This window comes from Numida meleagris, chromosome 6 (assembly GCF_002078875.1).
Source record: "Numida meleagris isolate 19003 breed g44 Domestic line chromosome 6, NumMel1.0, whole genome shotgun sequence".
Taxonomy (NCBI): Eukaryota; Metazoa; Chordata; class Aves; order Galliformes; family Numididae; genus Numida; species Numida meleagris.
Genome location: NC_034414.1, coordinates 1,888,630 through 1,911,454, shown reverse-complemented (window position 1 = coordinate 1,911,454; position 22,825 = coordinate 1,888,630). Strand labels below are relative to the sequence as shown.

Sequence of the window (22,825 nt, the reverse complement as noted above, 5' to 3'; positions counted from 1 at the left end):
AAGAGGAACCTGGCTGCAAGAAATCTCTCTTTTTCCTCCTGGATGAGAGGAGTGTCCCGCACCCTCATGCTACCAGCAGAGCTGTAGGATCTGTAACCTCACATACAGGGAAGCAGCTGGCCAGGGTCAGTAGCAGGGTTCAAAGCTAACTCTGAGGCATTCAGAAAGTTGCTCAAGAGACAGGAAGGTCCCACAGCTATGGTGGAAGGGGAGACAGGCAAAAGGTGCCTCAGTAACAGCCAAACCTAACTCCATTTGGCTACAGACACACAGTCAAGAGCTGAGGGAGCAGGAGATGAGCTTGCTGCCACAGGTCCCTTACCTGCACTGGTGGTAGCTGGAGTTTCCCATTTCAGCACAGGGCTTTTTCTCCTTCAGCACAGGCTAGGGGTTTTGCAGTGACTGATGCACATAGCTGAGCCTCAAAGTCCACATCCATTCTGAAACAGAGCAAAACCCCAGCAGCTACATAAACCACGAAGAGCTTCCTTACACAACTTCTTTCCCAGCTTCATTCATCTCTCCTACAGTCACATCTGAAGCCAGCTCACAAACTCCTTCTAGCAACTGCTCAGATCCCTATGATTCCTCAGTTAAGAAACTGAGGATAAGAGATACTTGCTGTCTCTCAGAAAGGCTTTTAGCTATCACAGCCATAAAGACAAGCTCAGACATTAAAACACAACCATCAACATTCAGCCAGAAGGGACCCCACACTCCAAACAAAGCAGGAGTTTCTCTGGGTTGAGATCAATGGGGACTGACCCAACAGCCATGCTCACATTGCAAAAAAAATGCAGATTTGCCCCAAGGTGGCCTCTGCACCATCTGCATTTATGGACACTTCCTGAAACTGCAGAGAGAATGCAAAAAAGTGCGCAAGATTCTGCTGGCATACCAAGCTGGAAAAGGCTGCTCTTCGTATGCTTCAGTCCCAAACTCCTGGGGAAACAGCGCTGCATCTCCCTACCCAGGACGGTAGGATTCATTCAATGGGATCCTGTAAGTTTCTATGCATAGAGATCCTGAGTCCCTGAGGATTGCTGCAAGAGAAAAGCATGTTAAAGTAATGGAGCCTCCAACAACAGATTCTATTGGAGGCTAGATAAGAACCTAAATTAACATTTTAAGCTTGTATTTTCAATGTAGTTCTCAGGCAGAGAATTAAGTTATATAAACCCAATTAAAAAAAACAACCTCTTCAAAAAAAAGCACGTTTTGACTAAAAAAAGTGACTTACCATGTTGAGCACAAAGTTGTTGAACATGTTCAGCACAAGACTGGAAATCGTAGCAAATTAATTTAAAAAACAGACAATAATTCCACATTCAGCTCTTGACTCCCTAGCTGACATTTTATTATTGATTCCTTAAGGTAATAGTGAGGTTACAGCTGCTGGCACGCAGACATACAAAGAAACACAGTCCTTGCACTGAAAAGCTGTGAGCACTCAACATTTCAGTCCGATCTTTTTACATGGATTCAGCTACCTTGATACTAGAAAACACAGAGACTTGGCAGCACAACTCTCTCTGCTTAAACCAATGTACATGCAAAGGTTTCCCTCTGCCAGGGATGCAAAACTCACCTTGGAACTGAGGATACATATTGCCCTCCTAGATAATTGTCATTACAATTCAACTGCAGATCCGCCTAGCATCACGTCCTTGCATCCTGTCTCCCACAGTGGCCAGCAGCTGTTGAGGAAGATTTCCACAGAGCAAAGGAAGCCCCAAGAAAACACCCTTTGTGCTCTGATTTCCAGTGGAAAAGCCACTGGGGGGACTGCTTGTTGAGGATCTGAAGATCTGCATTTCTCAGCCAAATCTCAAACAACAGGGAAAGGATCAGCCTCCTACCACAGGAAGAGTTTTCTTACAGTGGTATCTGCCAACAAGGAGTTTTCCCTCAAATACCTACAAATCTAACAGACCACAGCTGCTGTTATACATGCATTGGCCACGCTGCTAACCTTTAATCAAGTTGACAGCTGCTGCTTACTTTCATTTCCCATCTGTCCTGGGAAGTTCACAGAACCACAGCACCCTCCTGACCAAGTTTTGCCTGAGGAAATGCAGCACCCTTGCAATACAAGTCCCATTCTCTCATTCCCAGGGATACGTGGATCCATTTTTACTGCTGGTGTCTAACCTAGGAGATCAAGAGAGCAGAACAACCCCACAGGCTCCTCAAACTCACTTCAGGTGGCAGCACACCTACCTACCTGCCATTCAATTGCTCAAGATTAGACACAAACTACTTGAAAGAACGGCTACAATTCAACACTGGTCCTCAGCTTTACATACAGCAAAACTGCAAAAAAAGAGACCTTGTGGGAGAAAAAGGGCTTAGCAACAGCCTACTCCAACTGGGGATAACTGCTACCGAGGAAAGCACGCAGGGTAGCACTGGCACCTGAGACAGCAGAAGGTGACAAAACACTGAAGTTTTCATGAAAGACTTCTAACTATGCTTCCCTCATCCTCCTCCTAGAAAGGAAGGAGCAGGGGGCACCAGATCCTATGGCCGTAGGTTACTGGAAAGCCACAGGTACAGCTCAATATCTAGTCCAGCATTAACATGCACTTTGTGCTACTGTAGCCCTGGGTGGTGTCACAGGTGCACAGACACAGCAGGCCCATCCTTGGGAACTGACAAGAGGAAAGACATCTTTTTGCACTTGCTGTTTGGGTATGGAATCTGCCTGTGGCTGAGGAGGAATGAGGAGCTGTGTGGAGCACTACCGCCACCTCGCGGGGAGGCTGCAACAACCTAGACAGCTCTTTTCCATAGTTTGTACTGCTGCAACAAACCAATGAGCAGAAACCCAAAAATCAACCTTCCCGTTTGCAGGTGCTTCTACACATTATGCAAGCACCCAAAGCTTGGTGGGTGGGAAACCTTTTCCTCCCTCTTTGAACATCCTCTTGCATCGCACAACCCAATCTGCTGAGGAAGACAGGCTGCTGCTCCCAACCACTGCTCTCAGTACCTCCTGTATTCTTTAAATGAGGGTACAGCACAGGTACAGGAGAGCATAGCTCTTGGAAATAGTCCACAGATCTGACACAGTAAGTCAGTTAATGTATTTTTAGCCTTCTAAGACAGAATTTTGGTTGCTTAGCCACTGAGATAGACTAGAAAATCCCCGATTTCTGATTTCCTAGAGCCAGATACTGCTACAAAGAGTCATATTTCCCTTTCACCACAAGATTCAAGAGTCAGTCCTTCACTTTCTGCAGTGGCTCTTGAGATTAAAGGAAGTGGGAGACAAGCATGAGGACAGAAGAAAAGTTGCCAGCTTGTAAGATACTGGTAAAATGAGGCCACTTTTTTCAACTCTTCATTAGTCTACCCTAGGCTACAGGAACTGGCCCAAAGCAAGTGACCGCAGTAACACTGTGCTGATGCAGAGCAAGAGGCCGACCAGCACCTGCCCCACCACAATAGAGGAGAGAGAAGGAAAGTATGACCCAAGATACTCCACTCCTTGCTCTGAAAGCATTCTGAAGAGAGGATGTTCCCTCATCCAAAAAGCTTAGGCTGCCTGACACCTCCTCTGGCATCAAAGGATCTAAACTGCCCGCAGCTACATCAATAAGCTGTGAGAAAGCAGCACAGAGAACTCATGACCAAAGCCCAGGGTGCTGAGCATTTGCCCATTCATCTTTATTTTATTCAATCTTTTACCCTGTAAACATTAGAGTTCCCAGAAAGATCTTCTCATTACTGTTAAAACCCAAATCTAAATTTAATTAAGATGCAAAAAGCATCAACGTTCCCATCGCTCCCGAGCACCAGTTGCTCCAGTATGCAGATATGTCATTTTGAGCATCCCTCCTCAACTTGTGTCTAACTGTTGGCAACAGCTCCTATTACCTGTTCTCTGCCTTTCCTTTCCTCCCTGCAGGGATCAGCTATGCAGTTCTGTTGGTGAGCGTGGTGGTATGATGCACAGTGATACATGGTGGCAGTGGTGGTGAAGAAATCCTGTGTGTGATCTCCTGAAAAAATACAGCAATGTTTCTCTACAGCTGTGAAACAACTGCTGCAAAGAACATCCTAGGGACAAGTCATCTGAGAAAGCCACCTTCCCCCTTTGGATGCAGCTCACAAGTGTTTCCCATCTGCATACTGCAGAGCACACCCATGCTTCTAGCTGATATCAGCTTGCCCATCAGACTATCAGGACAAAATACAAAATGCTCCCACGTGTTAAGCCTGCTTATAGAAAGCAAATCTGCAACTCTTACTCAAACAAAAGTGGAAAGATGATATCGATTCAAACACCACAGCTCAGTGCATACACAAAAGGCCCTTCTCTTATCTCCTGTCAAGTCCTTCAGTGTATTTGCTTGCTTGCACCTCCTTCCAACAACAGGGACTCACCATGCACTGTTCCTCCTTTTCCCTAAAGGAGACTTCTCATTCTTCCCCTTGACAAGAGAACTGCAGGCTCTCTAACCTATATTCAAACAACTCCAGCTACAGTGTGCTTTAGCTCCGGAGGAGAAATCAACCCGCTGCAGCAGACATGATAAACAAGTATGCCAGGACTCCTGGTCCTGCCTCTAGCTGATTTCTGACCAGGTCAAATCAGCTATGCGTGGTTTCTGACTCACATCACCAGATGAATCATGATCTTTTCATTCTAATTAACTTCAAGCTCAAGATTAGCATCCCTGGGGCGTATCAGAGAACATGCTAACTCTATCACAAGAAAGACACTGATAAAAGCCAAGAGTCACAAGGAAATAGGCCAGAACACTTCGCATATATGCAGATGAACCTCCTCAAGAAACAAATACCTGCTGTGCTCTCTTGGATAAGAAAAATACTTAAAACTTGGCTACTGAACAGTGTTATCATACCATGTTCTTAAAACTTGAAGATGAGAATATATGCCATTTTAAGGCATGGAGCAGTTCTAGTAGATTGCTGGCAAAAGGAAACTCGGGATAAAAACCAGCTCCTGGCTGCTCAGGGTGTACTTCACAAGCCTCCTTTTCACTATGACCACAAGCAAAGCACAAACCACAAAGAACAGAAAACACGAAATGAGGAACTTCTTCACAAAAGAAGCTTAAAATGAAAGGCTTAAAAAAAACCACCAGGGACCATTAGAACACTGAGGAGATAGACACGTGAAAGAATGAAAATACGCACAGTAACATCTGCTTCTATAAAGCAAGAAGGAAGCGTTAGAAAAAAATGTAAAGGCAATGTACTTAGTGTATCAATGTACTTCCTGGTAGGGGTACAAACCACGTGATTCCAGTGGGGTGCCAGGAAAAAGAAGGAAAAGCATAAAATAAAGAACTGATTAAAGCCTGGAGAGGTCTGAATACTCCTTGTTCACCTGGCAGATCCTTGATGAGAGTACAGAACTTCCCAGCAACAGAATGAGACGGAGATACATGCTAGACACTTTTTGATGCACAGACAGGAAATAGAAGGTGCAACGATTTTGACAAAGTTGCATGGAAGCAGAGTTTGAAAGATCTTACAGACTTGGAGCCTCTCATTCTTTCAGAATGAAGATTTTGCTTCGCGGCTGCAGGCAGGGGTTAGATCCAACACTGTGTTATCCTAGGAGCCACCCACCTCCTCCAGGAGGTGGAATACCCAACTACAACCCAAGTTCCCCACGCAGAAGCTCAGACAGTCATTGGAGCCCGGGGTGGGAAGCTTCACCTTCTGTCTTCAAACAAAGATTTCAGGACGGAGCATCCTCGCTGTAGCTGCACAACGTCCAAAACAAAATGACCCTAACTACAGATACTACTGCAGTACAAGTACAAAAACCATTCTACATCTACTTGCAGAGAGAAACAATAATCGTAACATGCCCACCACAAAGCAGAACAGCTAACCAATTAGAAGGCTATTTAAAAATAGCTGAGCAAACTTTTTACACTGAAGTCCATTCGTGTGAACATGCAAGAGAAAACAAGGGCATATCGTGCCAGCAGCAGCACCACAGTGAAACACCTTCAGGCAACTGATTCTGCTTTATTCCACACAGCTAAGCATTTCCCATGCCATTCCGAGTATATTTAAGTGTCACAGATACATTCTCAATTCAGACAGTACTTTGTGATGTACCAAAAGGTAAGAACACCTCCGAAAGGGCACGTCACTGTGGAGGTTCTTACACCTGAACCACAAATGACGGACGATTGGTCTAACACCAGCCAAGGACATGGTCTTCATCCTCAGTAAACGACACCGACAGCCACTGATTTTCTGTTGTTTGTTTTAAACAAGAGTTCCTCACCACTCTAAGTTAAGGGTCTGGAGAGAAGCAGTGAAAGATGTAGTAACAAATGCAAGGTGGTTTCATAATTGCTTCTGAAGCGCGATGCACTTCTGAATTCTCTTATTCACAACCTTCCTCCATTCTGTATATGGAGAACCTAATATTGCCACTTCATCATCACAGTCACTTCGTAGTCCAGGATAGAAATTTAAACGTGTTTTATCCAGTTAAAAGACAAGCAAGTCCTTAGCCTGCTGGCTCTTCATCCATCCTATTTGCAAAGAGACCTTCTCCTTTATTTCCTGCTGAAGGAAACACATCCAAACATGACATCACCTGTTAGTCCACAGCCAGGAAAGGACTTCTAACACACATTCACCTGAACAAAAAAAGATTTTTGTGGTTATTTAAACGCGTTCTTCTATCTGACAAGATGAAAGACAGTCAAACAGCCAAGCTGTTACCACAGAAATTCAATCTGTTCATACCCAGAATTCTTAAATATAGCTAAACGTGAACTTGGCAGAGCACAAAAAAAAACCAAACACACAGAAAAGAAATTTTGCTTACCAGAACTATTTAGAAAAGCCTACTGTTTCACTCCCCCAGTCTTGATGGATAACTCTGCACTTCCAACCCATTTTACACAAATGCCTTTTTAACAAAAGACTTATCAGACCAAACAGACAGATCAAGCACAGACAGCATGCACTTTGGCAGCTAAATGAGGAAGACAACATCTGGGGGACGAGATTCCTGGAGCAAGAGATGCTTTGACATCATCCATTCCTAGTTCTCATCTCCCATATTGCCTCACCTGACATTGCAAAGAAGAAGAAGATTCTGGACCGCTGGAAGGGTGGAATTTTCATTCTGTCCTGTCACCAAGTGCCTGTCCAGCACAATGTGAACAGCATCTGGTTTGCTGGCTGCGTACAGGAGGAAAAAAACCACAACAGGTGTTAGCGGACACTGCTTCCATTTCAGCATTTCACCTCATAGAACTTGAATGCAGAAGGTAACTACTTATAAGGGACAGCAGGACTGGTCCCTTCATTCAAACAACAGCAGATGGGTAAAGTGCACATACCAAGAGATTGTCCTACCACAACCCTTCAAGAGTTGTAATCATGCTGCTTCAGAAAACTTGCAGAAAAACTTACTTTATGATTAGCCATAGCAACCCTGATGTGTTAATTGCTCAGCACTCCAAGCAGTACTTTTTTGAAGACTTCATCCTATATAGAACATCATCCTTGCCCTCTCCCTGCTTCTTACTGCCTTAAGCACAGGCTAAGTGCCTCCAAACCACGCATGCTTCTCCTCCTCTCACTTAATTCATCAGGACCACTTGAAAGATTACATGTTTCCCTGTGCATTCAGAAATAATTGAGGGAAAGAAAAGTGACATTTGATTTGATTTATCATCAGATATTCTATTCGGAGCTAGAGGACAACTGATGAGAGCAACCAAAAACATTTAGTATGCTGCCTCCAGTTTTCAATAATAAGACATATTCTGCTTGGAGGAAAAAAAAGCCCTCCCCCTGCATGTCAACATACAGTGTTTCATGGAACTTGTTCTTTCTTATCTTTTCTAATCCAGTAGGGTGTTTAGTTATAGCTGTGAAATGAGAATGCAAGATTAGATATCCTGTCAAAGCCCTGCTCACCTGTGAGAAACGGGCACGCAAACATTTATTTTTCAACACAGCCACAGAACAAAGTGCTGGTCAACAAGAGTGACATACCGCTAAACGTAGCTCCAGAGTCTTTCACAAAATCTTCCACAATAATGGACAAACTGGCAAAGTTAGGCTGCCTTATTAGTTCATACACAGAGGGCTGAAAAAGACAAAAAATCATTCTGTCTTGCTTTCATAGAAAAAGATAGGCAAAACTCTAATTTACCTTTTCTGTTCCCACTACCATCTTCTCAATTGTATACAGAAAATGTAACAAACAAAGCAGAAAACTAAGTGACCGCAGACAGCTTCTATGGAGTTTACTTAGGGAGCACACTGAAAGATCTCACGCAACAAAGGAAAGAATGACACCACAGGAAGATCTGCCCCCTGCACATTTGATATTCAAAACACATCTTATTTAACTAGAACAGGTAAGCAGCATCTCTAATCGATGTCATACCTGCAGTTCTCCCTGCCCCCAGTTGGGAAGCTTTCCAAGGACTAACACAATACCATGTCTTGTAAGTGTAAAACTAGTCATTTACAAATATATAAAGTATTCTGAGCTATAAAGTATATTGATGCAAAGCAGTAATTAAACAATCTCACAGCAAGCCTGCTGAAATATACACTTGGAAGTAAACGTTCTGTCACTTGTGGAGTCTAGCTACGACTACTGAATATAAGAAACCACTTTAAATGAAGAGAAAACAAAACAGGAGTATTTAGTTGAGATCGTGTGATACAAGCAGAAGGAATGTTAACTTGATGGCTTCCAGAGCAGCAATAGCTAGTCCACACTGTGCCTCTTTGTTTAAAAGAATTGATCTTAGATTTTAATAACAAATACAAGCACATCAGGACACTACGATGACTCTTGAATCTCATGAACTTTAGTAAAGCAGTAAAACTTAACTCTGGCATTCATGAATGAGAAAAAAGATTCTTAAAAGCCCTCAGCTATGAACTTAAAGAGCTGCAGAAGTCATTCCCAGCATCCTACAGACTCAGTTTGAAGTTGATGGAACAGCAAGAAAGAAAACACTCTCACAATGTGCAGGGTGAAGTGAAACAATTCCTTCATGGATGGTGTTGGGCTCCCTTCCAATAGCAGCTCCTTGAATGTAAGTTAAGCACACCAAACTGATGGATTTGTGTGTAGAAAGTTCTAGAATAAGACCATAAACACTGGCATGGTCATCTCAAGTCACAGGCCCCTGGACAGGAAAGGATCCTTGTAACAGGATTTAAAAAATAAAAAAAAAAAAGATCACAGAAAGTTAGATGAAAGCTCAACCTACCCCTGTCAGGCTGTATCCCTGAAATATCCAGGTTTTATCCTCATTGGTAGCACAACACAAAGCTGCAACACCGTGTCCCACTGCACAGATAGGCTCTAGAGAAAAATCCAAGCGTGTTTAAGAGATTGTAAGCATCTTCAAATAGCCAAACATCTCAATCTGCTGGGGCCTCAAAGACTAGTCTGCTACATCCCACATTTGGCTTCGAACCTTCAATCCTACCAACCTGGAGAGAAGCATTTCTGGATCTGAGAACCTTCTTAGAAAATTATTTTTTTTTAAACTTATTTGCACAAAGAGGATACTTTTTAAGCGAAGATGCATTTTTCCAGCCCCTCTCCCCTCCCAGAAAGCCACGTCCTTACAATTCTGAATGCTGCAGCACTCCAGAACTACGATGTAAATGTACTTCAGGTAACAGTCTTGCATAAATACTGAAGAAGTAGGGACTATTTTATTTAGCAAAGTATCCAATATCATGAAATCATTATGACTGGAAAAGACCTCCAAGATCACTTAGTCCAACCATGCACCCACCACACCATGTTCCTTAGTACCACATCTACACATTTCTTGAACCACCTGGGCAGTCCTTTACAGTCCCTGAGCACTATTTTGGAGAAGAAATTTTTCATAATACCCAACCTGAACCTCCCCTGGTGCGACTGAAGGTCAGCCCCTCTCATCCTATTGAGAGTTATCAGAGAGAAAAGGCAGACCTCCACCTCACCACACAATCTCCCACATCTCCCACCAGTTCTTCTCTTGTTTGTGAACATCAGGTCTAGTGGGGCACCTCCCCTGCTAGGCTCTCTTCTCAGCTGCGTCGTGAAATTATCTTCCACACACTCTAGAAACCTCCTAGACTGCTTCTCCTGCACTGTATTACATTTCCAGCACGTACCAGGGAATCTGAAGTTCCCTATGAGATGATGTTCACTTACTGTTCTCCGTGCAGAAATGCTGCAATATCTTTGCCAGGTACCCACTGTTTGCAAGGTCAGTCACAGCCCCCGGACAGTTTGGAATCAGTAGCGCGTGGTATCTAGCACCTAGTAAAGAGGAACCAAAAACTAGCATCGCTAACCCGAAACTACCTGACCATAAATTCATTTCAGATCAGACAAACTTAGGACAACAGTATGGAAGTTGCTCAAAAGTTTCATAGACTGAAAGTACTAAGGAAACTATATGATCTATGTGGAGCAGAGGAGAAAGAGGTTCTTTGTCCTAGGACACATTGAAAATGAGACATTTCTTACCCAGACGAAGCTTAGAAGCTATCTGCTAGTTCATACTTTAAATATTCATTTTTTTAAATAAGCATTTTCCTAAGATATTAGATAATAGTAAGAAGGAAGATTAAAAATGCAGTTGCTATGGCTTCCTCTTAAAACAGAAGCTTTTATGCCTTTTCTGTACCAATCTTCTAAAGGCACAACATGAAGAATCTGTTCCCCTGATAAATGGAAGGGACACACAAGCCAACAGCAAAGACCTTACCATCGATCGACTCCAGCTTGGCAGGGTTTGCGTACGATTTCATACGGAAGTCCTGTATCCAGCGCATGTTGCTCTCATTCACATCCACAAAATCAATTGATTTCCCCTAGCAGAACAAAGGTTTGCAGACTACAGTTAGTATCAGTGTGCAAATGCCCACTACGTTTTCTGAAGGATATGCATGGGGGATTTCAAGATACTTCAGGAATAGGGCACCCACAGCTTCTTCCAGCAGCCTCACCACCCTCTGAGTGAAGAATTTCTTCCTCATATCTAACCTAAATCTCCACTCTTTAACAAGTTTCCCTCTTGCCCTATCGCTACCTACCTGTGTAAAAAGTCAGTCTCCTTCTTGTTTGTAAGCTCCCTTTAGGTATTGAAAGGCTGCAATAAGGTCTCCCCAGAGCCTTCTCTTCTCCAGGCTGAACAAGCCCAGCTCTCGCTCAGCCTTTCTTCATCAAGAGGTCCTCCAGCTCTCTGAGCACGCTCATAGCCTCCTCTGGATCTGCCACAACAACACCACACTTTCCTTGTGCTAGGGGCCCCAGGTCTGCACACAGCAATCCAGATGGGACCTCATGAGGGCACAGCAGAATGGGACAATCAACTCTCTTGCCCTGCTGGCCACCCCTCTGTTGATGCAGCCCAGGATACAAGCCTGTCCCTCTGGATGGCATGCCTTCCTTTCACTGTGTCAACTGCACCACACAGCTTGGTGCCATCAAAGTGCTGAAAGTGCGCTCCATCCCGCCGCCTCTGTCACTGACAAGGATATCGACGAGCACCCCAGAGGACACCACTCAATACTCCAGAAAAAAAAAAAAAAGAAAAACCAAAGTGGCAGTCAGCCCTTAAATGAGGCCTAAGAGGGGCTGAGCCCAGCTCCTCCCCTTCTGGTCACAGTGAATTGCCTTCACCTGTGCTCCCAGGGCTGACTGGGTCTTTCCTCCAGGTGCTCAATCAGTGATTCAGGCCCTGACTCAACAGTTCCCATACAAGCTCCATGCTGTTCCCTCAGGTCCTGTCACTATCACCAAAGAGAACAGATCAGCATCTGCTCCCCTTTGTGAGGAAGCTGTAAGGCTGCCATGAGGGGGACTAAATAAACCAAGGGATCTCAGCCGTTCCTCGTATGTCATGCTCTCTAGACCCTTCACTCTCTTCATAGTGCTCCTCTAGATGCGCTCTGATAGTTTTATGTCCTTCTTACATTGTGGTGCCCAAAATTTCACACAGGGCTCCAGGTGAGGCCTCACCAGCAAAAAGCAGAGCAGGATAATCCCTTCCCTGGCTGGCAGTGCTGGGCCTGATGCACCACCCCAGGATCTAGTTGCTGCCAGGGCACACTGCTGACTCAGCTTCAACTTGCCATCAGGCAGAACCACCAGACCCCTTTCTATGGGGCTGCTCTCCTGCCTCTTGTCCCCAGGACTCTACGTATGCCCTGGATTGCCCCAGCCCAGGTGGGGAATTTGGCCCTTGCTCTTGCTAAATAACTTCACGCCCTTAGTGAAGTCCAGCCCTCACATTTGTCAAGATTCCTCCACAAGACATCTACCCTTGAGAGAGTCAACAGCTCCTCCAATTTAGTGCCACCCTCAAACTTAGCATCCACTCAAAGCTTGCATCAAAACACCATCTCTAGGTCAAGCCTTCCCTTCACAGATTAAGCACGTGATCCTATAGAGAAGGGTGTGACTTAAAAGGCTTGAAGAACATACTGATTTTGTTAGCTTGCTTTCTAAAACATCATATAAAAGCACAGGAATCAAAAACATCTCCTGTTTATGCCATCAGCAAAATGGATGTCGTGTCTTTTTCTAGTTGGACCAAGCAGTCCTTGGGAGACCGCAGAGCATCACCTGTGTACACAGCTACTCCCTTGCAGGAGCCATGCTACTGAAGCCACGGAGCATTTGCAAACAATTGCTGACAAACCAGAAAGAGATTGCTATCAGAACTGTCTTCTGTTCTGATCCAGAGGAGCTGGCTTGAGTCCTCAGGCTCCCTTTCTCCTAATCCTCCAGGACAGGATCAAGGAACAGCTTGTGATTTTGCTGCAGCATGGATGAAGGAGGAAAAGGAGTCATTAACTTCTTCGGATGAAGAGGAAGCCAAATGTTTACCTCACATTTCTCCTGAGGAGAGCAAAGCCAGTATCTTCCTAACCCTCAGCTTCCCAGAACAATGCTGGCTACTGATTAAAAGTGACCAAGATGATTTGGTGGGGTCACAGTGGAGACTGTGTTGCAACTGATGAAGAAATGTTTAAGGTTTAAGAACAGCTTTTCAGATTGAAAACACCAAAAGCTTTCCTTGTCAACTTAATCTGCATGGATTCAACAAAATACAGCGTACCCGCAAAAGACCTCCCTCAGTTCCTGAATTTCTAGTGGAGGAAGAAGCTCGTGGAAAGGCATATCAGTTGCAGGGACAGATCTGAACAAGAGCCACCCGAGGAGAAGCCCAGCTCATGTGGGGAGCAGATGCTGGGTAAGAGCAGAGTTGCTGGCAGCAGAAAAGGAAGGAGGTCCAGAGACAGCAGCACCCATGGGGTCCCCTGCCACTCAAGCATCCTAAGAAAGCCACTACCCAAGCCAGCACTGCTCCAACCCTCCCAGATTGCGCTGCAGCAGCAGAGAGGGAAAAGTGCCAGCCTCTCTCTGCTGCCACCAAGCACCAAACAGGCTTCGGGAGCCACTCCTGCTCCTCCACCTTACACAGTACCCAGTTTTACATCTGGCCCACCTTAGCAGGACCTTCCCCAGCACTCACGTGTAACAGAGTGGCAGGCTCCTCGGGCCCTGCCTCTCCTTACCTCATCCCTTGCAACAGCCATATTAGCAACATCCACGCTGATGCAACCTGACGGGCAGCCCAGTACTGCCCAAATCACACCTGCAGCTCTCACAGGGCACGTGTAAGGCAGTGAGCTTGCACCCTAGCTCAGGACCTACTGCAGGCAGCAGCACCAGTTACAGGTTCATAAGCTGAGAGGTCACAGACAGATAGTTCTGGAAAGATGTTTGAGTAACAAACTTTCTCCATCCTCAGGTCCTTTCATTGACTAAATAGTTCTGGAAATACGATGCTTGAATAACGAACCTTTCCAGTTCTCCTTTCAGTCATTCATTAATTTATTCCATGGTGAAAGCTCAGACTGAATCTGTATTTTGTCTCTCAAAAGGAAGTAAAAGCAATAGTTTTAACATTAATTCAATAGTTTTCTGTAAGAATCAAGTCCTAGATTCTTAGCTTAGGCGTAACACCAACTCCAAAGCATTGTTTCATTCGGCTTTTAAATGCTTTTATCCACGGAAAGGTTGTAACTGTTTTCATAAGGCGCAACCTGCTACCTGTAAAAGAAGGCTGAAATTCTCCACAGACCTGAGAAGCACGAGCAGCCCCTCGGTTGCGACAGCTTCAGCCTGAAATCACCACAAATCACCTGTTTTCACCGTTTTTACTCACCCCGGGAGTGGCGACTTGCAGGTTGAAGGCAGAGCTACTCAGCGTGAAGCAGTGCAGGAAGGACTGGGCTGACACCCCTGGAAAACAGAGCCCAACAGCCGCATTATAACGTCAGCCGTAATTTTACCTTCCGAAGCGCGCACAGCCGCTCTGGCTCATCTAAAAACTCGGGAGATCGTCAGAAAATTAATTCAAGGCCCGGCGGGGGAAGCGGGATCACACGAACACCATAGGGCCGAGCACCGGGGAGGGGAGGAGCCGGGCTGACAGGAAAAGGGGCCGGAGCAACGCGCTCAGCCGGGCCGGGAGGGAGACAGGAGGGCGACCAGCGACTCAGGACCGCCCCCGGAGCGGCTCACCCGCGGCGGCAGCGCTGGCGACGAGGAGGCAGGTGGGTTTGCCGAGCCGCTCCGACATGGCAGGGACGGGCTGTGGGGAGCGAGGCCGTCTCCTCATGCAGCCGCGCCGCGCATGCGCACTCGGGGAAGACAAGGCGCCGCGCGCCGCGCGCTGCGTCCTTTGGGCGGGAACGCTGATGGGGGCAGCCATGATGGGCTGCTGACGCGCGCTGCCTTTAAACCTCCCGGTGTCACCGCCCATCGGGCTGCACCGTAACAGTGGCCGCCGTGCTCCGTTTTTCCTCCCTACGCTCTGCCCTGGCAGTTTTCCTCACCGGATTTTGTGTTGATGTTTGGCTTTTTATACCGGTTTCATATCCCATCCTCTTCAAATTTGTTGGGCTGCAACGCCGGGTGCTCAGACTGACCTTCCTATGCCAGCGCTAGCATGTTGCAAACGAGAAAACAGAATTTAATGTCAGTGTATCACTTAATTTTCAGTGCCCGGTGTTGGGTTTTCAACCTTCTTGCTCCCCAACTCCCCAGATCCCTCCTTGTCTGAATACCAAAGACCCTCAGTGAAGCCCTGCAAGCATGGTTTAATGGCGGGTTTCTAACGAGCGAGATAAATAAACTCGTCCAATCCTCCCTGAAAGCATCCTTCCCATCCTTCTTGTGTCTCCCAGTTCATCTTCTTTGTGATGTTAGTAACGTTGTTCCTCAAGAGCAACGTTTATTGCAGGCGGCTTTTGGCCATAAGGCGATGTGATTTTTGTGAACCTTAGATTTGCATTTTTCACCTCTGGGTTCATTTCATTGGTCTGGGTCTTGATGGTCGTGAGTGTGTTATAAAGAAACTATCGCGAGATGATAAGTTATGACATGAAAACAACACCATTTTGCTGCTATTTCCGTGTATTTATTGGAAGGAACCTGATTTCCAGCCTGGTTTCCTATAGGAAAGGCAGCTCGTGCCTCGTGCAGTCTGTCTGGCCGTCTGCCTACCTGCCAACCTCCTTTTTTCTCAAGAAGCGTTCCGAACCCACAGCCATGTCATGTATGGAGACACCTGGGTGCTCAAGTCTGTTCCATTGCAGCTACCAGGAAATGATTAAAACCCAACCAAACTGTCTTTCACTTCTTCACTTTGGCCACATTGCAGGGGAGACGTGGTGCTCCTCCACCAGCCTCGGCCCTTACGGTACTGAGCTTTGGATTTACGGTCCCTCTTCCTTACATGTGAATCCATTTTATTTTCTAAATCCAAGAGCAGAAAGCAAACCGTTGCTTCAAACTCTGCTCCATCAGCTCTTCCTATCCTCCCTAGACTGCCCAAAAATACAAAGCGTGAGAAGACTTGGCAATGATTTAGGGTGAGAGCACAGAGAAAGAAAAAAAAACAAAAAAAGCATACGAGAGCCCCAGTTCCTAAGAAATTAAATTATAGGGTGACCTCTTTACTCTAGATCTTCCAGTGCCAGCATCTCAGCTTTACCAGAGCACATGCAGGGAGGTTTTGTAAATGCTCTTCTGTTCGTTTCTCTTCCAGTGAGCACTCAGCTTAATGTGGGAGGTTAGCAGGCAACTATAACACTGCAGAATCATAAGGACGATAAAAAATATTTGCTACTTTGTGCAGACAGTTTGCTTTGGTAAAGCCTGGACGTTACAGTTGTGTTGAGTTAGCTGAGTGCTTCCCCTTTGAATCTGGCGTGGTACAACATAACCATAGCATTTCTCAAGAGCGTGGTGATTTTGTGTCATATAGTTTTGGGCTAAACATTGGCTAGAACTGAAAAGAGAGGGGAAAAGCAGTTTGTAGCTTAAGATAGTTGCAAAGGTCGCCTCTGCTTTTCATGCTTTTAATTTTTTTTTTTTTTTAATAAGGAGGGGACAAACCAGCCTGCAGAATGGGGATCGCTGGGATCAGAAGGCGTTGCTCGAGTGGCTCTGGATAAGTCATTCAGCTATTCTACAACTCAGCCCCTATCTGGGAATAATAATAATAATCTTCCTTTGCCTGTTTTCCTTCGGTAGGCTGGAGTTTATTCTGGGCAGGGATTCCCTTCTGTTATGGTTCTTACTGGGATCTCTAATCCTAGCCAATGTTCAGCCTTCAGGAGACATGACCGTGGCCCAGGAGTGAGAGGAAGGGAGCCATTTTCACTCGCATACCCGCATACACAAAGATGCTCGCAGGAGGAATTATACAATATATCTATATCTGTATATATATCTCTATATATAGTTTATTTCTCACAATCCTGGTAAGAGTTACAGGTGTACTGGGAATCATTTACAGTTTCACAGCATATGGAGTGGCCATACAGCTTCTAATGTGAGTAACATACAGTGTGTAGAGAGCACACGTTTCCAGCCCATCCACCCACCACTCATACAATGGGTTTTCAAAGCTAATACTAGATTCAGCTACGTAGAAAGCCTGGAAAATGTTAGGGTACAGCGTTGGGTGTCGTACAACACTGTCAGTCACGACGGGACAAGCTAAACTACTTTAATTTTCAATCTAGTATTTCTAGTCTACCTGCATTATTGCATTTATACGCTTTTTTTTTTTAAGTCAAAGTAAATAGAATACTATATGGGAAAGGAAAAATTCTTGACTATTTTAGGATTTGAGCTGCAGCCCATACAAAGTGTCCATAGAAGCATAGACAAGGTTATAAATCCAACAAGGTATAAATTAGCTCAATAGCTTTGTGTGTAGGTAGGTGTCCATTTCCCTCCGGGAAATGTATCTAGCAGCATATTGTTTCTGAAAATTAAAAACAAAACAAAAAACAAAACAAAACAAAAAAAAAAAAACAACCCAAACCTGTATGTTGAACACAGGTAAATATGCATAAGTGACAAGCAGGTCTGTTTGTACCGGGAAGAAAACAAAATGTCACTCTGATAATTATTACCAACTGGAAAACGCATCCAGGGGCTGATGCAAAACCCACAGGTGTCACAGCCGGCATTTCCCTGCTGCTAGCGGTTGAGCTCTCCATCTGAATTCCAGGGGCTTTGAGTCAGTCCCTGGCAAATAACAGAATAAAAGCAAACCAAAAAGAAGAAAAGAAATCCCCCGTAATCGGACCTTCGAGTTCCCTTTCTACTGTTTTAGTTTCTCCACAAGTTTATAAGCAACCTGCGCCTACCTCTAGGAGGGAGCTGGTTTTCACTGGAGAATTGAGATTACACCTTTTAAAGATTTGGATTGAAGGGGTCACAACCAGTGACTCAGAAAAAGGCATCAGGCTTAAGAAGGGCTGCTCAAAACTTGATAAAGCCAAATGATTTGATGTTGTTGTTGAAACAAACTGTACGGCACCCTTATTCTTATCGGATTGTCCCAGAAACTTGACTGCTTGAAGCCGATGAGGCAAAACCAGGGATACAATGCAGGTCTTTACTGTCGCGGGGATGATTAAAGATTCCTCTCTTCCTGTTTTGGTACTGGAGCATCATCGTGCACAGGTGGAAGGAAACAGTAACTTGATTCTTGGGATCCTGCACTGCAGATTTGCATTATGAGAAAATAAAAACTAGAATGCAAAGGTCTGGGAATTTCAAGATGGCAGCAACTGGAGAAGTGAGAGCAAGAGTAACACAGCCAAATGCTGCTGGTCCACATCCTATTTAATCCAAGTTATATTTTTCAGCAAAAAGATCTATTTAATCAGAAGAGCACAGCCTCCAAGAGCAGAGAATGCGTCTCCCTACATACTGCTTGTCAGTGTCCCAACAGAACAAACACTTGGAATCGTTTTAGTTGGAAGAGATCGAGTCCTTGACAAAGTAGCCAGCAGAAGGAGAGTGCTGGGTAGAGCCAAACTCACACATTTGAAAACCAATTACTATGCTCTTTCCTGCATGCACTGATAGCTTTTTAGCATGGTCTTGCTGAATGAGATGTGAATTTTCCAGGCCCAGCCGTCTTGTGTAACTTCCTAAAACTCGAGCAGCCCAATCAAACAGAAACCTTCTTGCAGTCTTCTGTGTCCTCAGCGCTGCAGCTGATGGAGGATGAGGGCTGCAGTGTGTTCCCTACAGGCGCACTGATTCTGCAAGGCCAACAGAAATGCTGGTCCTTGACTTCAGCTGAGAGCCAGCTCTCTTCTCTGCCCATATTTGCGGTGCTCCAATATGGGGAGTACCAAAGTGCTCTTAGCTTCAGCCAGGTGTAGGGTTTGCATACGCCGCATTAACATCTCTAGAGTAGCCAGAATAGCCTCATATCCGAGTGACAGGCAGCTCCTGGGTCTCCAATCTCAAGAAGAGCTTGTGTACATGCAGTGCTTCTCTGACTAAGGACAAGAACGTGACCTTCCAGCTATGGTTTTCTCCTCTACTGAGCTCCTGTGGCAGACAAGCGCTCGGCATCTTGCACCTCAAACTCCAAAGCTTTAGCAACCAGGTAAATGAATACTTCATATTTCCCTGCTGCTCCACACAGTCTCTGCATTCCCTTTAGGTGCTGAGAGGCTGAACTTTGGCCGTATCTGTTAGGTGAGGCTGCCCAAAAATTGCCTCTGCACTGGGCCAGGGTTTCTGCCTCACTGTGGAGAGGTCACAGCTGCAGAGTTGCCAGGGAAGACAGTTCAGTAAGTGAAGCAGCAGTAAAGCACGAGCAACAAACCAAATTTCTACAAACCAGTGGAGCCATGAAGATCTGGCATCACCAGCCTAGGAATCCGGGTTACATTCCTTTTAAAAGGAAAGCAGATCACACAGCTGGACTGATGAACTAAAAGAGGAAGAAAGTCTTCATCATTAAAAACCCTTTACTCAACAGATTTAACTCTCCAGGGCCAGTCAAGGTAGCGCGATCTGAGCTAACTAATGCAAGAAACAATAAAAGACTGAAAAATAATGTTGGAACAGAGCCGGCCAAGTCGAGCTGAATGGCACACGGGGTGTGCTCCAAGCCAATGACTCAATTAAATTGTTGTCCCCTCAGCAGCACCTTGCATCATCATCTGGGCTGCTAAATTCAAGCTATTGTAGTCTGGCTCAATGACAGCTATCTTGCGGACATCTGCGTTCAGTAGGATGGACCTAGATTAAGCACCATCTTTCTTGTTTTTGACAGCGAAGACTGTCATTAACCTTACTAACCTTATTCTACGCTCCTCGCCCTTAAAAATAGCTTCTCATTAATGATCAACACTTCAAAAAGATAAACTTTGCAAGAGCGCGCTCGTTTCCAGTTGAAGTGGAAACAGGAGACGTTTTTGGACAAAGAGGCCAAAAACCGTTATTGTAGGACAAGAAGCACTTTGAGATAGATAATGGGCTGAAAACAGAGCAGCAATATTGAATCCACTGTAATTCCTGGAATTTCACTGTTCGGGTGCTCTTTTCATCGCCTCCATCGTTGGGTTTGTTTCTTGAAGAACATTTTTCTTTCTCGCAAATCTTCAGGGTTGCTATTTTCAACCAGTTCTAAGAATAGTTGGAAAAAGGCAGATTTCTGAACCCTCGTGGCATTTCCAAGGAAGGAAGGGAATTTAAAGCAGGGATCATCTCTCACCAGCTGTAGCGAGTTTTTTGTTGGTTGATTTTCAAAGTTATCCTGATGGCTGTTCGCAAATAATGCTATCCTTACAGGCATGGCTGTGCCGATAAAGGCTTCCCTTATACTCAGCAGAGGACTAAGAAGTATTTTTGCCAATTTTGTACAAACGTGACGCTGAAATGCCTTTGTATCTTCCAGAGCGACCTGCTGTCATATCCCTGGTGCCGTTAAGACCCCAATGCCTGATCACAGCACGTGAAATGGATGGAAAAAGTCCCTTTGTTTTCAGCGGCCTGTGGCTCAGCCGCTAATCTTTGATCCAACAAAGACACCAATCCATTTTCAATTTGTTGCTAAACCTAGTGGGACTGGGAAGGGCCCCGGGGCAAGCGGCTGCCCAGTGCTTGCCCTCCTGAAAGCGCTGCTATGTTATCCTTTTCTTCCCAGGTTTGTTTGCATCCTGCTGCGAAACTGTTGGACTTCCCACAGCCTCTTAAACCAGCAGAAAGCGGAAGCAGCCCTGTAACCTCTTCCACCTTTCTGAAAGCTAGAAGCATCAAAAACCTTCTAAAAAGTTGCCCAAGAGAGCATACAACATCTTTGTATCCGACCAAAACTTACGGCTCCTGAAAAATAGGTTGAGATCAGGTATTGTAATTGAATCTATAGTTTTAGTGATAAGCTGCAATGTCTGTGAAGTCAAATTTCTGATTTAGACTTTATCTAAAGAGTAAACTAGCAATCTAGATCTCTTCAAAACCCAAGCGCAGAATCTGATTCGTTTTAAGCATTAATTAGTTCATTCTCCCCATGGAGATATCACTAGAAGGACTTCGTGTCACAAACACCACACAAAGAATAACATCAAGCAAATAACAGCATGTGCTCAGTACGAGAAAAGACAACTATTTATTTAGCACAGCGAGTTCAGTCATTTGAGCCTTCGGCTTCTCGACAGCTTTGAGTTCGATCTCGCTTCGATGCTGAGAGAGATGAATTTGCTCTTCTCAGCCTACTTCTCACCGGACGTTTTCACTCAGAACAAAGCCACCGCACAGCCTGGCACATTAAGGCAGAACGGGAGGTGTTTGCTAAGAGGAGGTCACTTGCAAGTGCACGGTCCCAGCAGCGTGCCTGGGAGCTCGTATGGCATCTACGCTTCGCCTACCTGACTCAAGCCAACGCTAGACCCACGCTTTGACAAGTACTGCACAGTCCATACAGTCCAATATAGTCTAAAAGTACCTTATTTTCAAGCAAGTAGCCCACACGACTATCCAGGGAGAGGAACAGCAGTTTTGAGCTTTTAGCATAATGGGCACGTGATACATTCAGAAGTTCACTAGCCATACATTCTTTGCACTGAGAAGAAACCAGGACCAAATATAAAGAAATTTGAGCATTGCGTGGTGTGACGCGTGGCGCAAAAAAAGACATCATGAAGGCTTTGTGAAAATGCAAGGGAACAAAGTGTCACCTCCGGGTTTTGTTTTGGTTTTCCCTACAAGGAATGTGACTTTACTGAGACTGCGGTATACAAACAGACACAGAATATTCTTCAAGGCAGGGTGGTGGTACAGACACACTCACATGCATACATAAAGAGAGGTGTTTCTCAAACCAAACCAAAGAGGCGGGCTCCAGATGATGGATCTGGACAGCAGACAACATTAAGTTACAGCGGTAAGCAGAAGATCCCTTAGGGACAGGACAAGTTACAGACCCTGCCTGGGGAGGGCTGCATGTGCTTATGCACCCAGACGAGCTGCTGTCCTGGCACTGCCTCTGTGGGGTGTTTCCAGATGGGGTTACTGGCCTTGCACCCACATGCCCTAGGGCCAAGGAGGGGTTGGATGCAGACAGAAATGGTTACTGCCCATGTTGGCTGAGAATCGTTTTTCCCCTCTTCTGCTGCCAAACTTTAAGCAAAGAAAACAAAAACACTTCCGAAAGCAAATAATAATAAGTACCCAAATGAGGCAGGCATTTCTTTTTCCTCCCCCTGCATCTATCTATGCTGATCAGTGCAGAGTAGATAAATGCTGGATCTGTAGTGTCACACACTGCTAAAGATAACCCATGCCAGGAGAAGACAGGACAGGTGGAAACACCTCCTAAAGGCAGGACCTGAAAATAGAGGCATTTGTCTGAAAATCACCAACACTGGTTTGGTAAAACATGAATCAGAACAGGGACGGCCAACTTCCCTTCCTCGTAAGCAGCACAAGAAGAGTCCCTACAGCCAAAAGCTTTGTGCTCCAAGGATCTGTAGGAGGAGGAGCCCAGGAGTATCCATCCCTGCATCCAAACACCATTAGTTTGGATACGTTGCTCTGCACCTGGTGGGCAGTAACATAGATGAGGTCCCTGGCTGGACTGCGCTGCCTTTTGCTTCTGGCTCCTACAGGAGGACATGCCAAGGGCACTGCCAGAGTCTGGGTGCTCTGCCTTACCCCCAGGCTTTTGGTTGAGGTGCAAGCGAGGAGGTGCAGCAGCCCCACTGCATCCTCTTGCAAAGCCCTGCTGCAGTTACTGCAAAGGTTCTGTGCTGGGACTGCTTCGGAGTCATTTTGTGCCTCACATCTCTGCTTTCCCAATTCCTCTCATACTCCTCTGCTGCTGTTGACTCTCCCTTCACCCCCCCCCCCCCACCTGAACAAAACCAAATGCCCCATTCAGCATTACACTGCAGAAACATTCCCTCACGAAACACAACTACACAAAAAAAAAAAAGTGAGCAA

The 22,825-nt window shown here is 45.4% G+C and overlaps 2 protein-coding genes across 5 annotated transcripts in view; one reads left to right on the top strand and one right to left on the bottom strand.

Annotated features, from left to right (window-relative positions):
• On the bottom strand, nucleotides 5,993-14,780 carry GATD1 (glutamine amidotransferase like class 1 domain containing 1). 3 transcript variants are annotated; one of them, XM_021401884.1, is made up of 8 exons: nucleotides 14,582-14,780; nucleotides 14,223-14,299; nucleotides 10,752-10,857; nucleotides 10,193-10,300; nucleotides 9,249-9,343; nucleotides 8,011-8,104; nucleotides 7,077-7,188; nucleotides 5,993-6,564 (listed from the first exon to the last, which is right to left on the bottom strand). In XM_021401884.1, exons 1-8 carry the CDS (start codon nucleotides 14,769-14,771, stop codon nucleotides 6,555-6,557), a joined length of 792 nt encoding a protein of 263 aa, XP_021257559.1. In that variant the 5' UTR covers nucleotides 14,772-14,780; the 3' UTR covers nucleotides 5,993-6,554. The 3 variants fall into 3 exon arrangements, with proteins under 3 accessions (XP_021257559.1, XP_021257560.1, XP_021257561.1); XM_021401885.1 differs by having other exon boundaries at nucleotides 5,993-6,561; XM_021401886.1 differs by having other exon boundaries at nucleotides 5,993-6,638; nucleotides 14,582-14,779.
• Nucleotides 14,306-22,825, top strand: part of NLRP3 (NLR family pyrin domain containing 3) — a 25,392-nt gene continuing 16,872 nt past the window's right edge. For both annotated transcript variants that reach the window (XM_021401882.1, XM_021401883.1), the window contains exon 1: nucleotides 14,306-14,613. The gene's annotated coding sequence lies outside the window, so the exon portion shown is untranslated. The remainder of the gene's footprint in view (nucleotides 14,614-22,825) is intronic.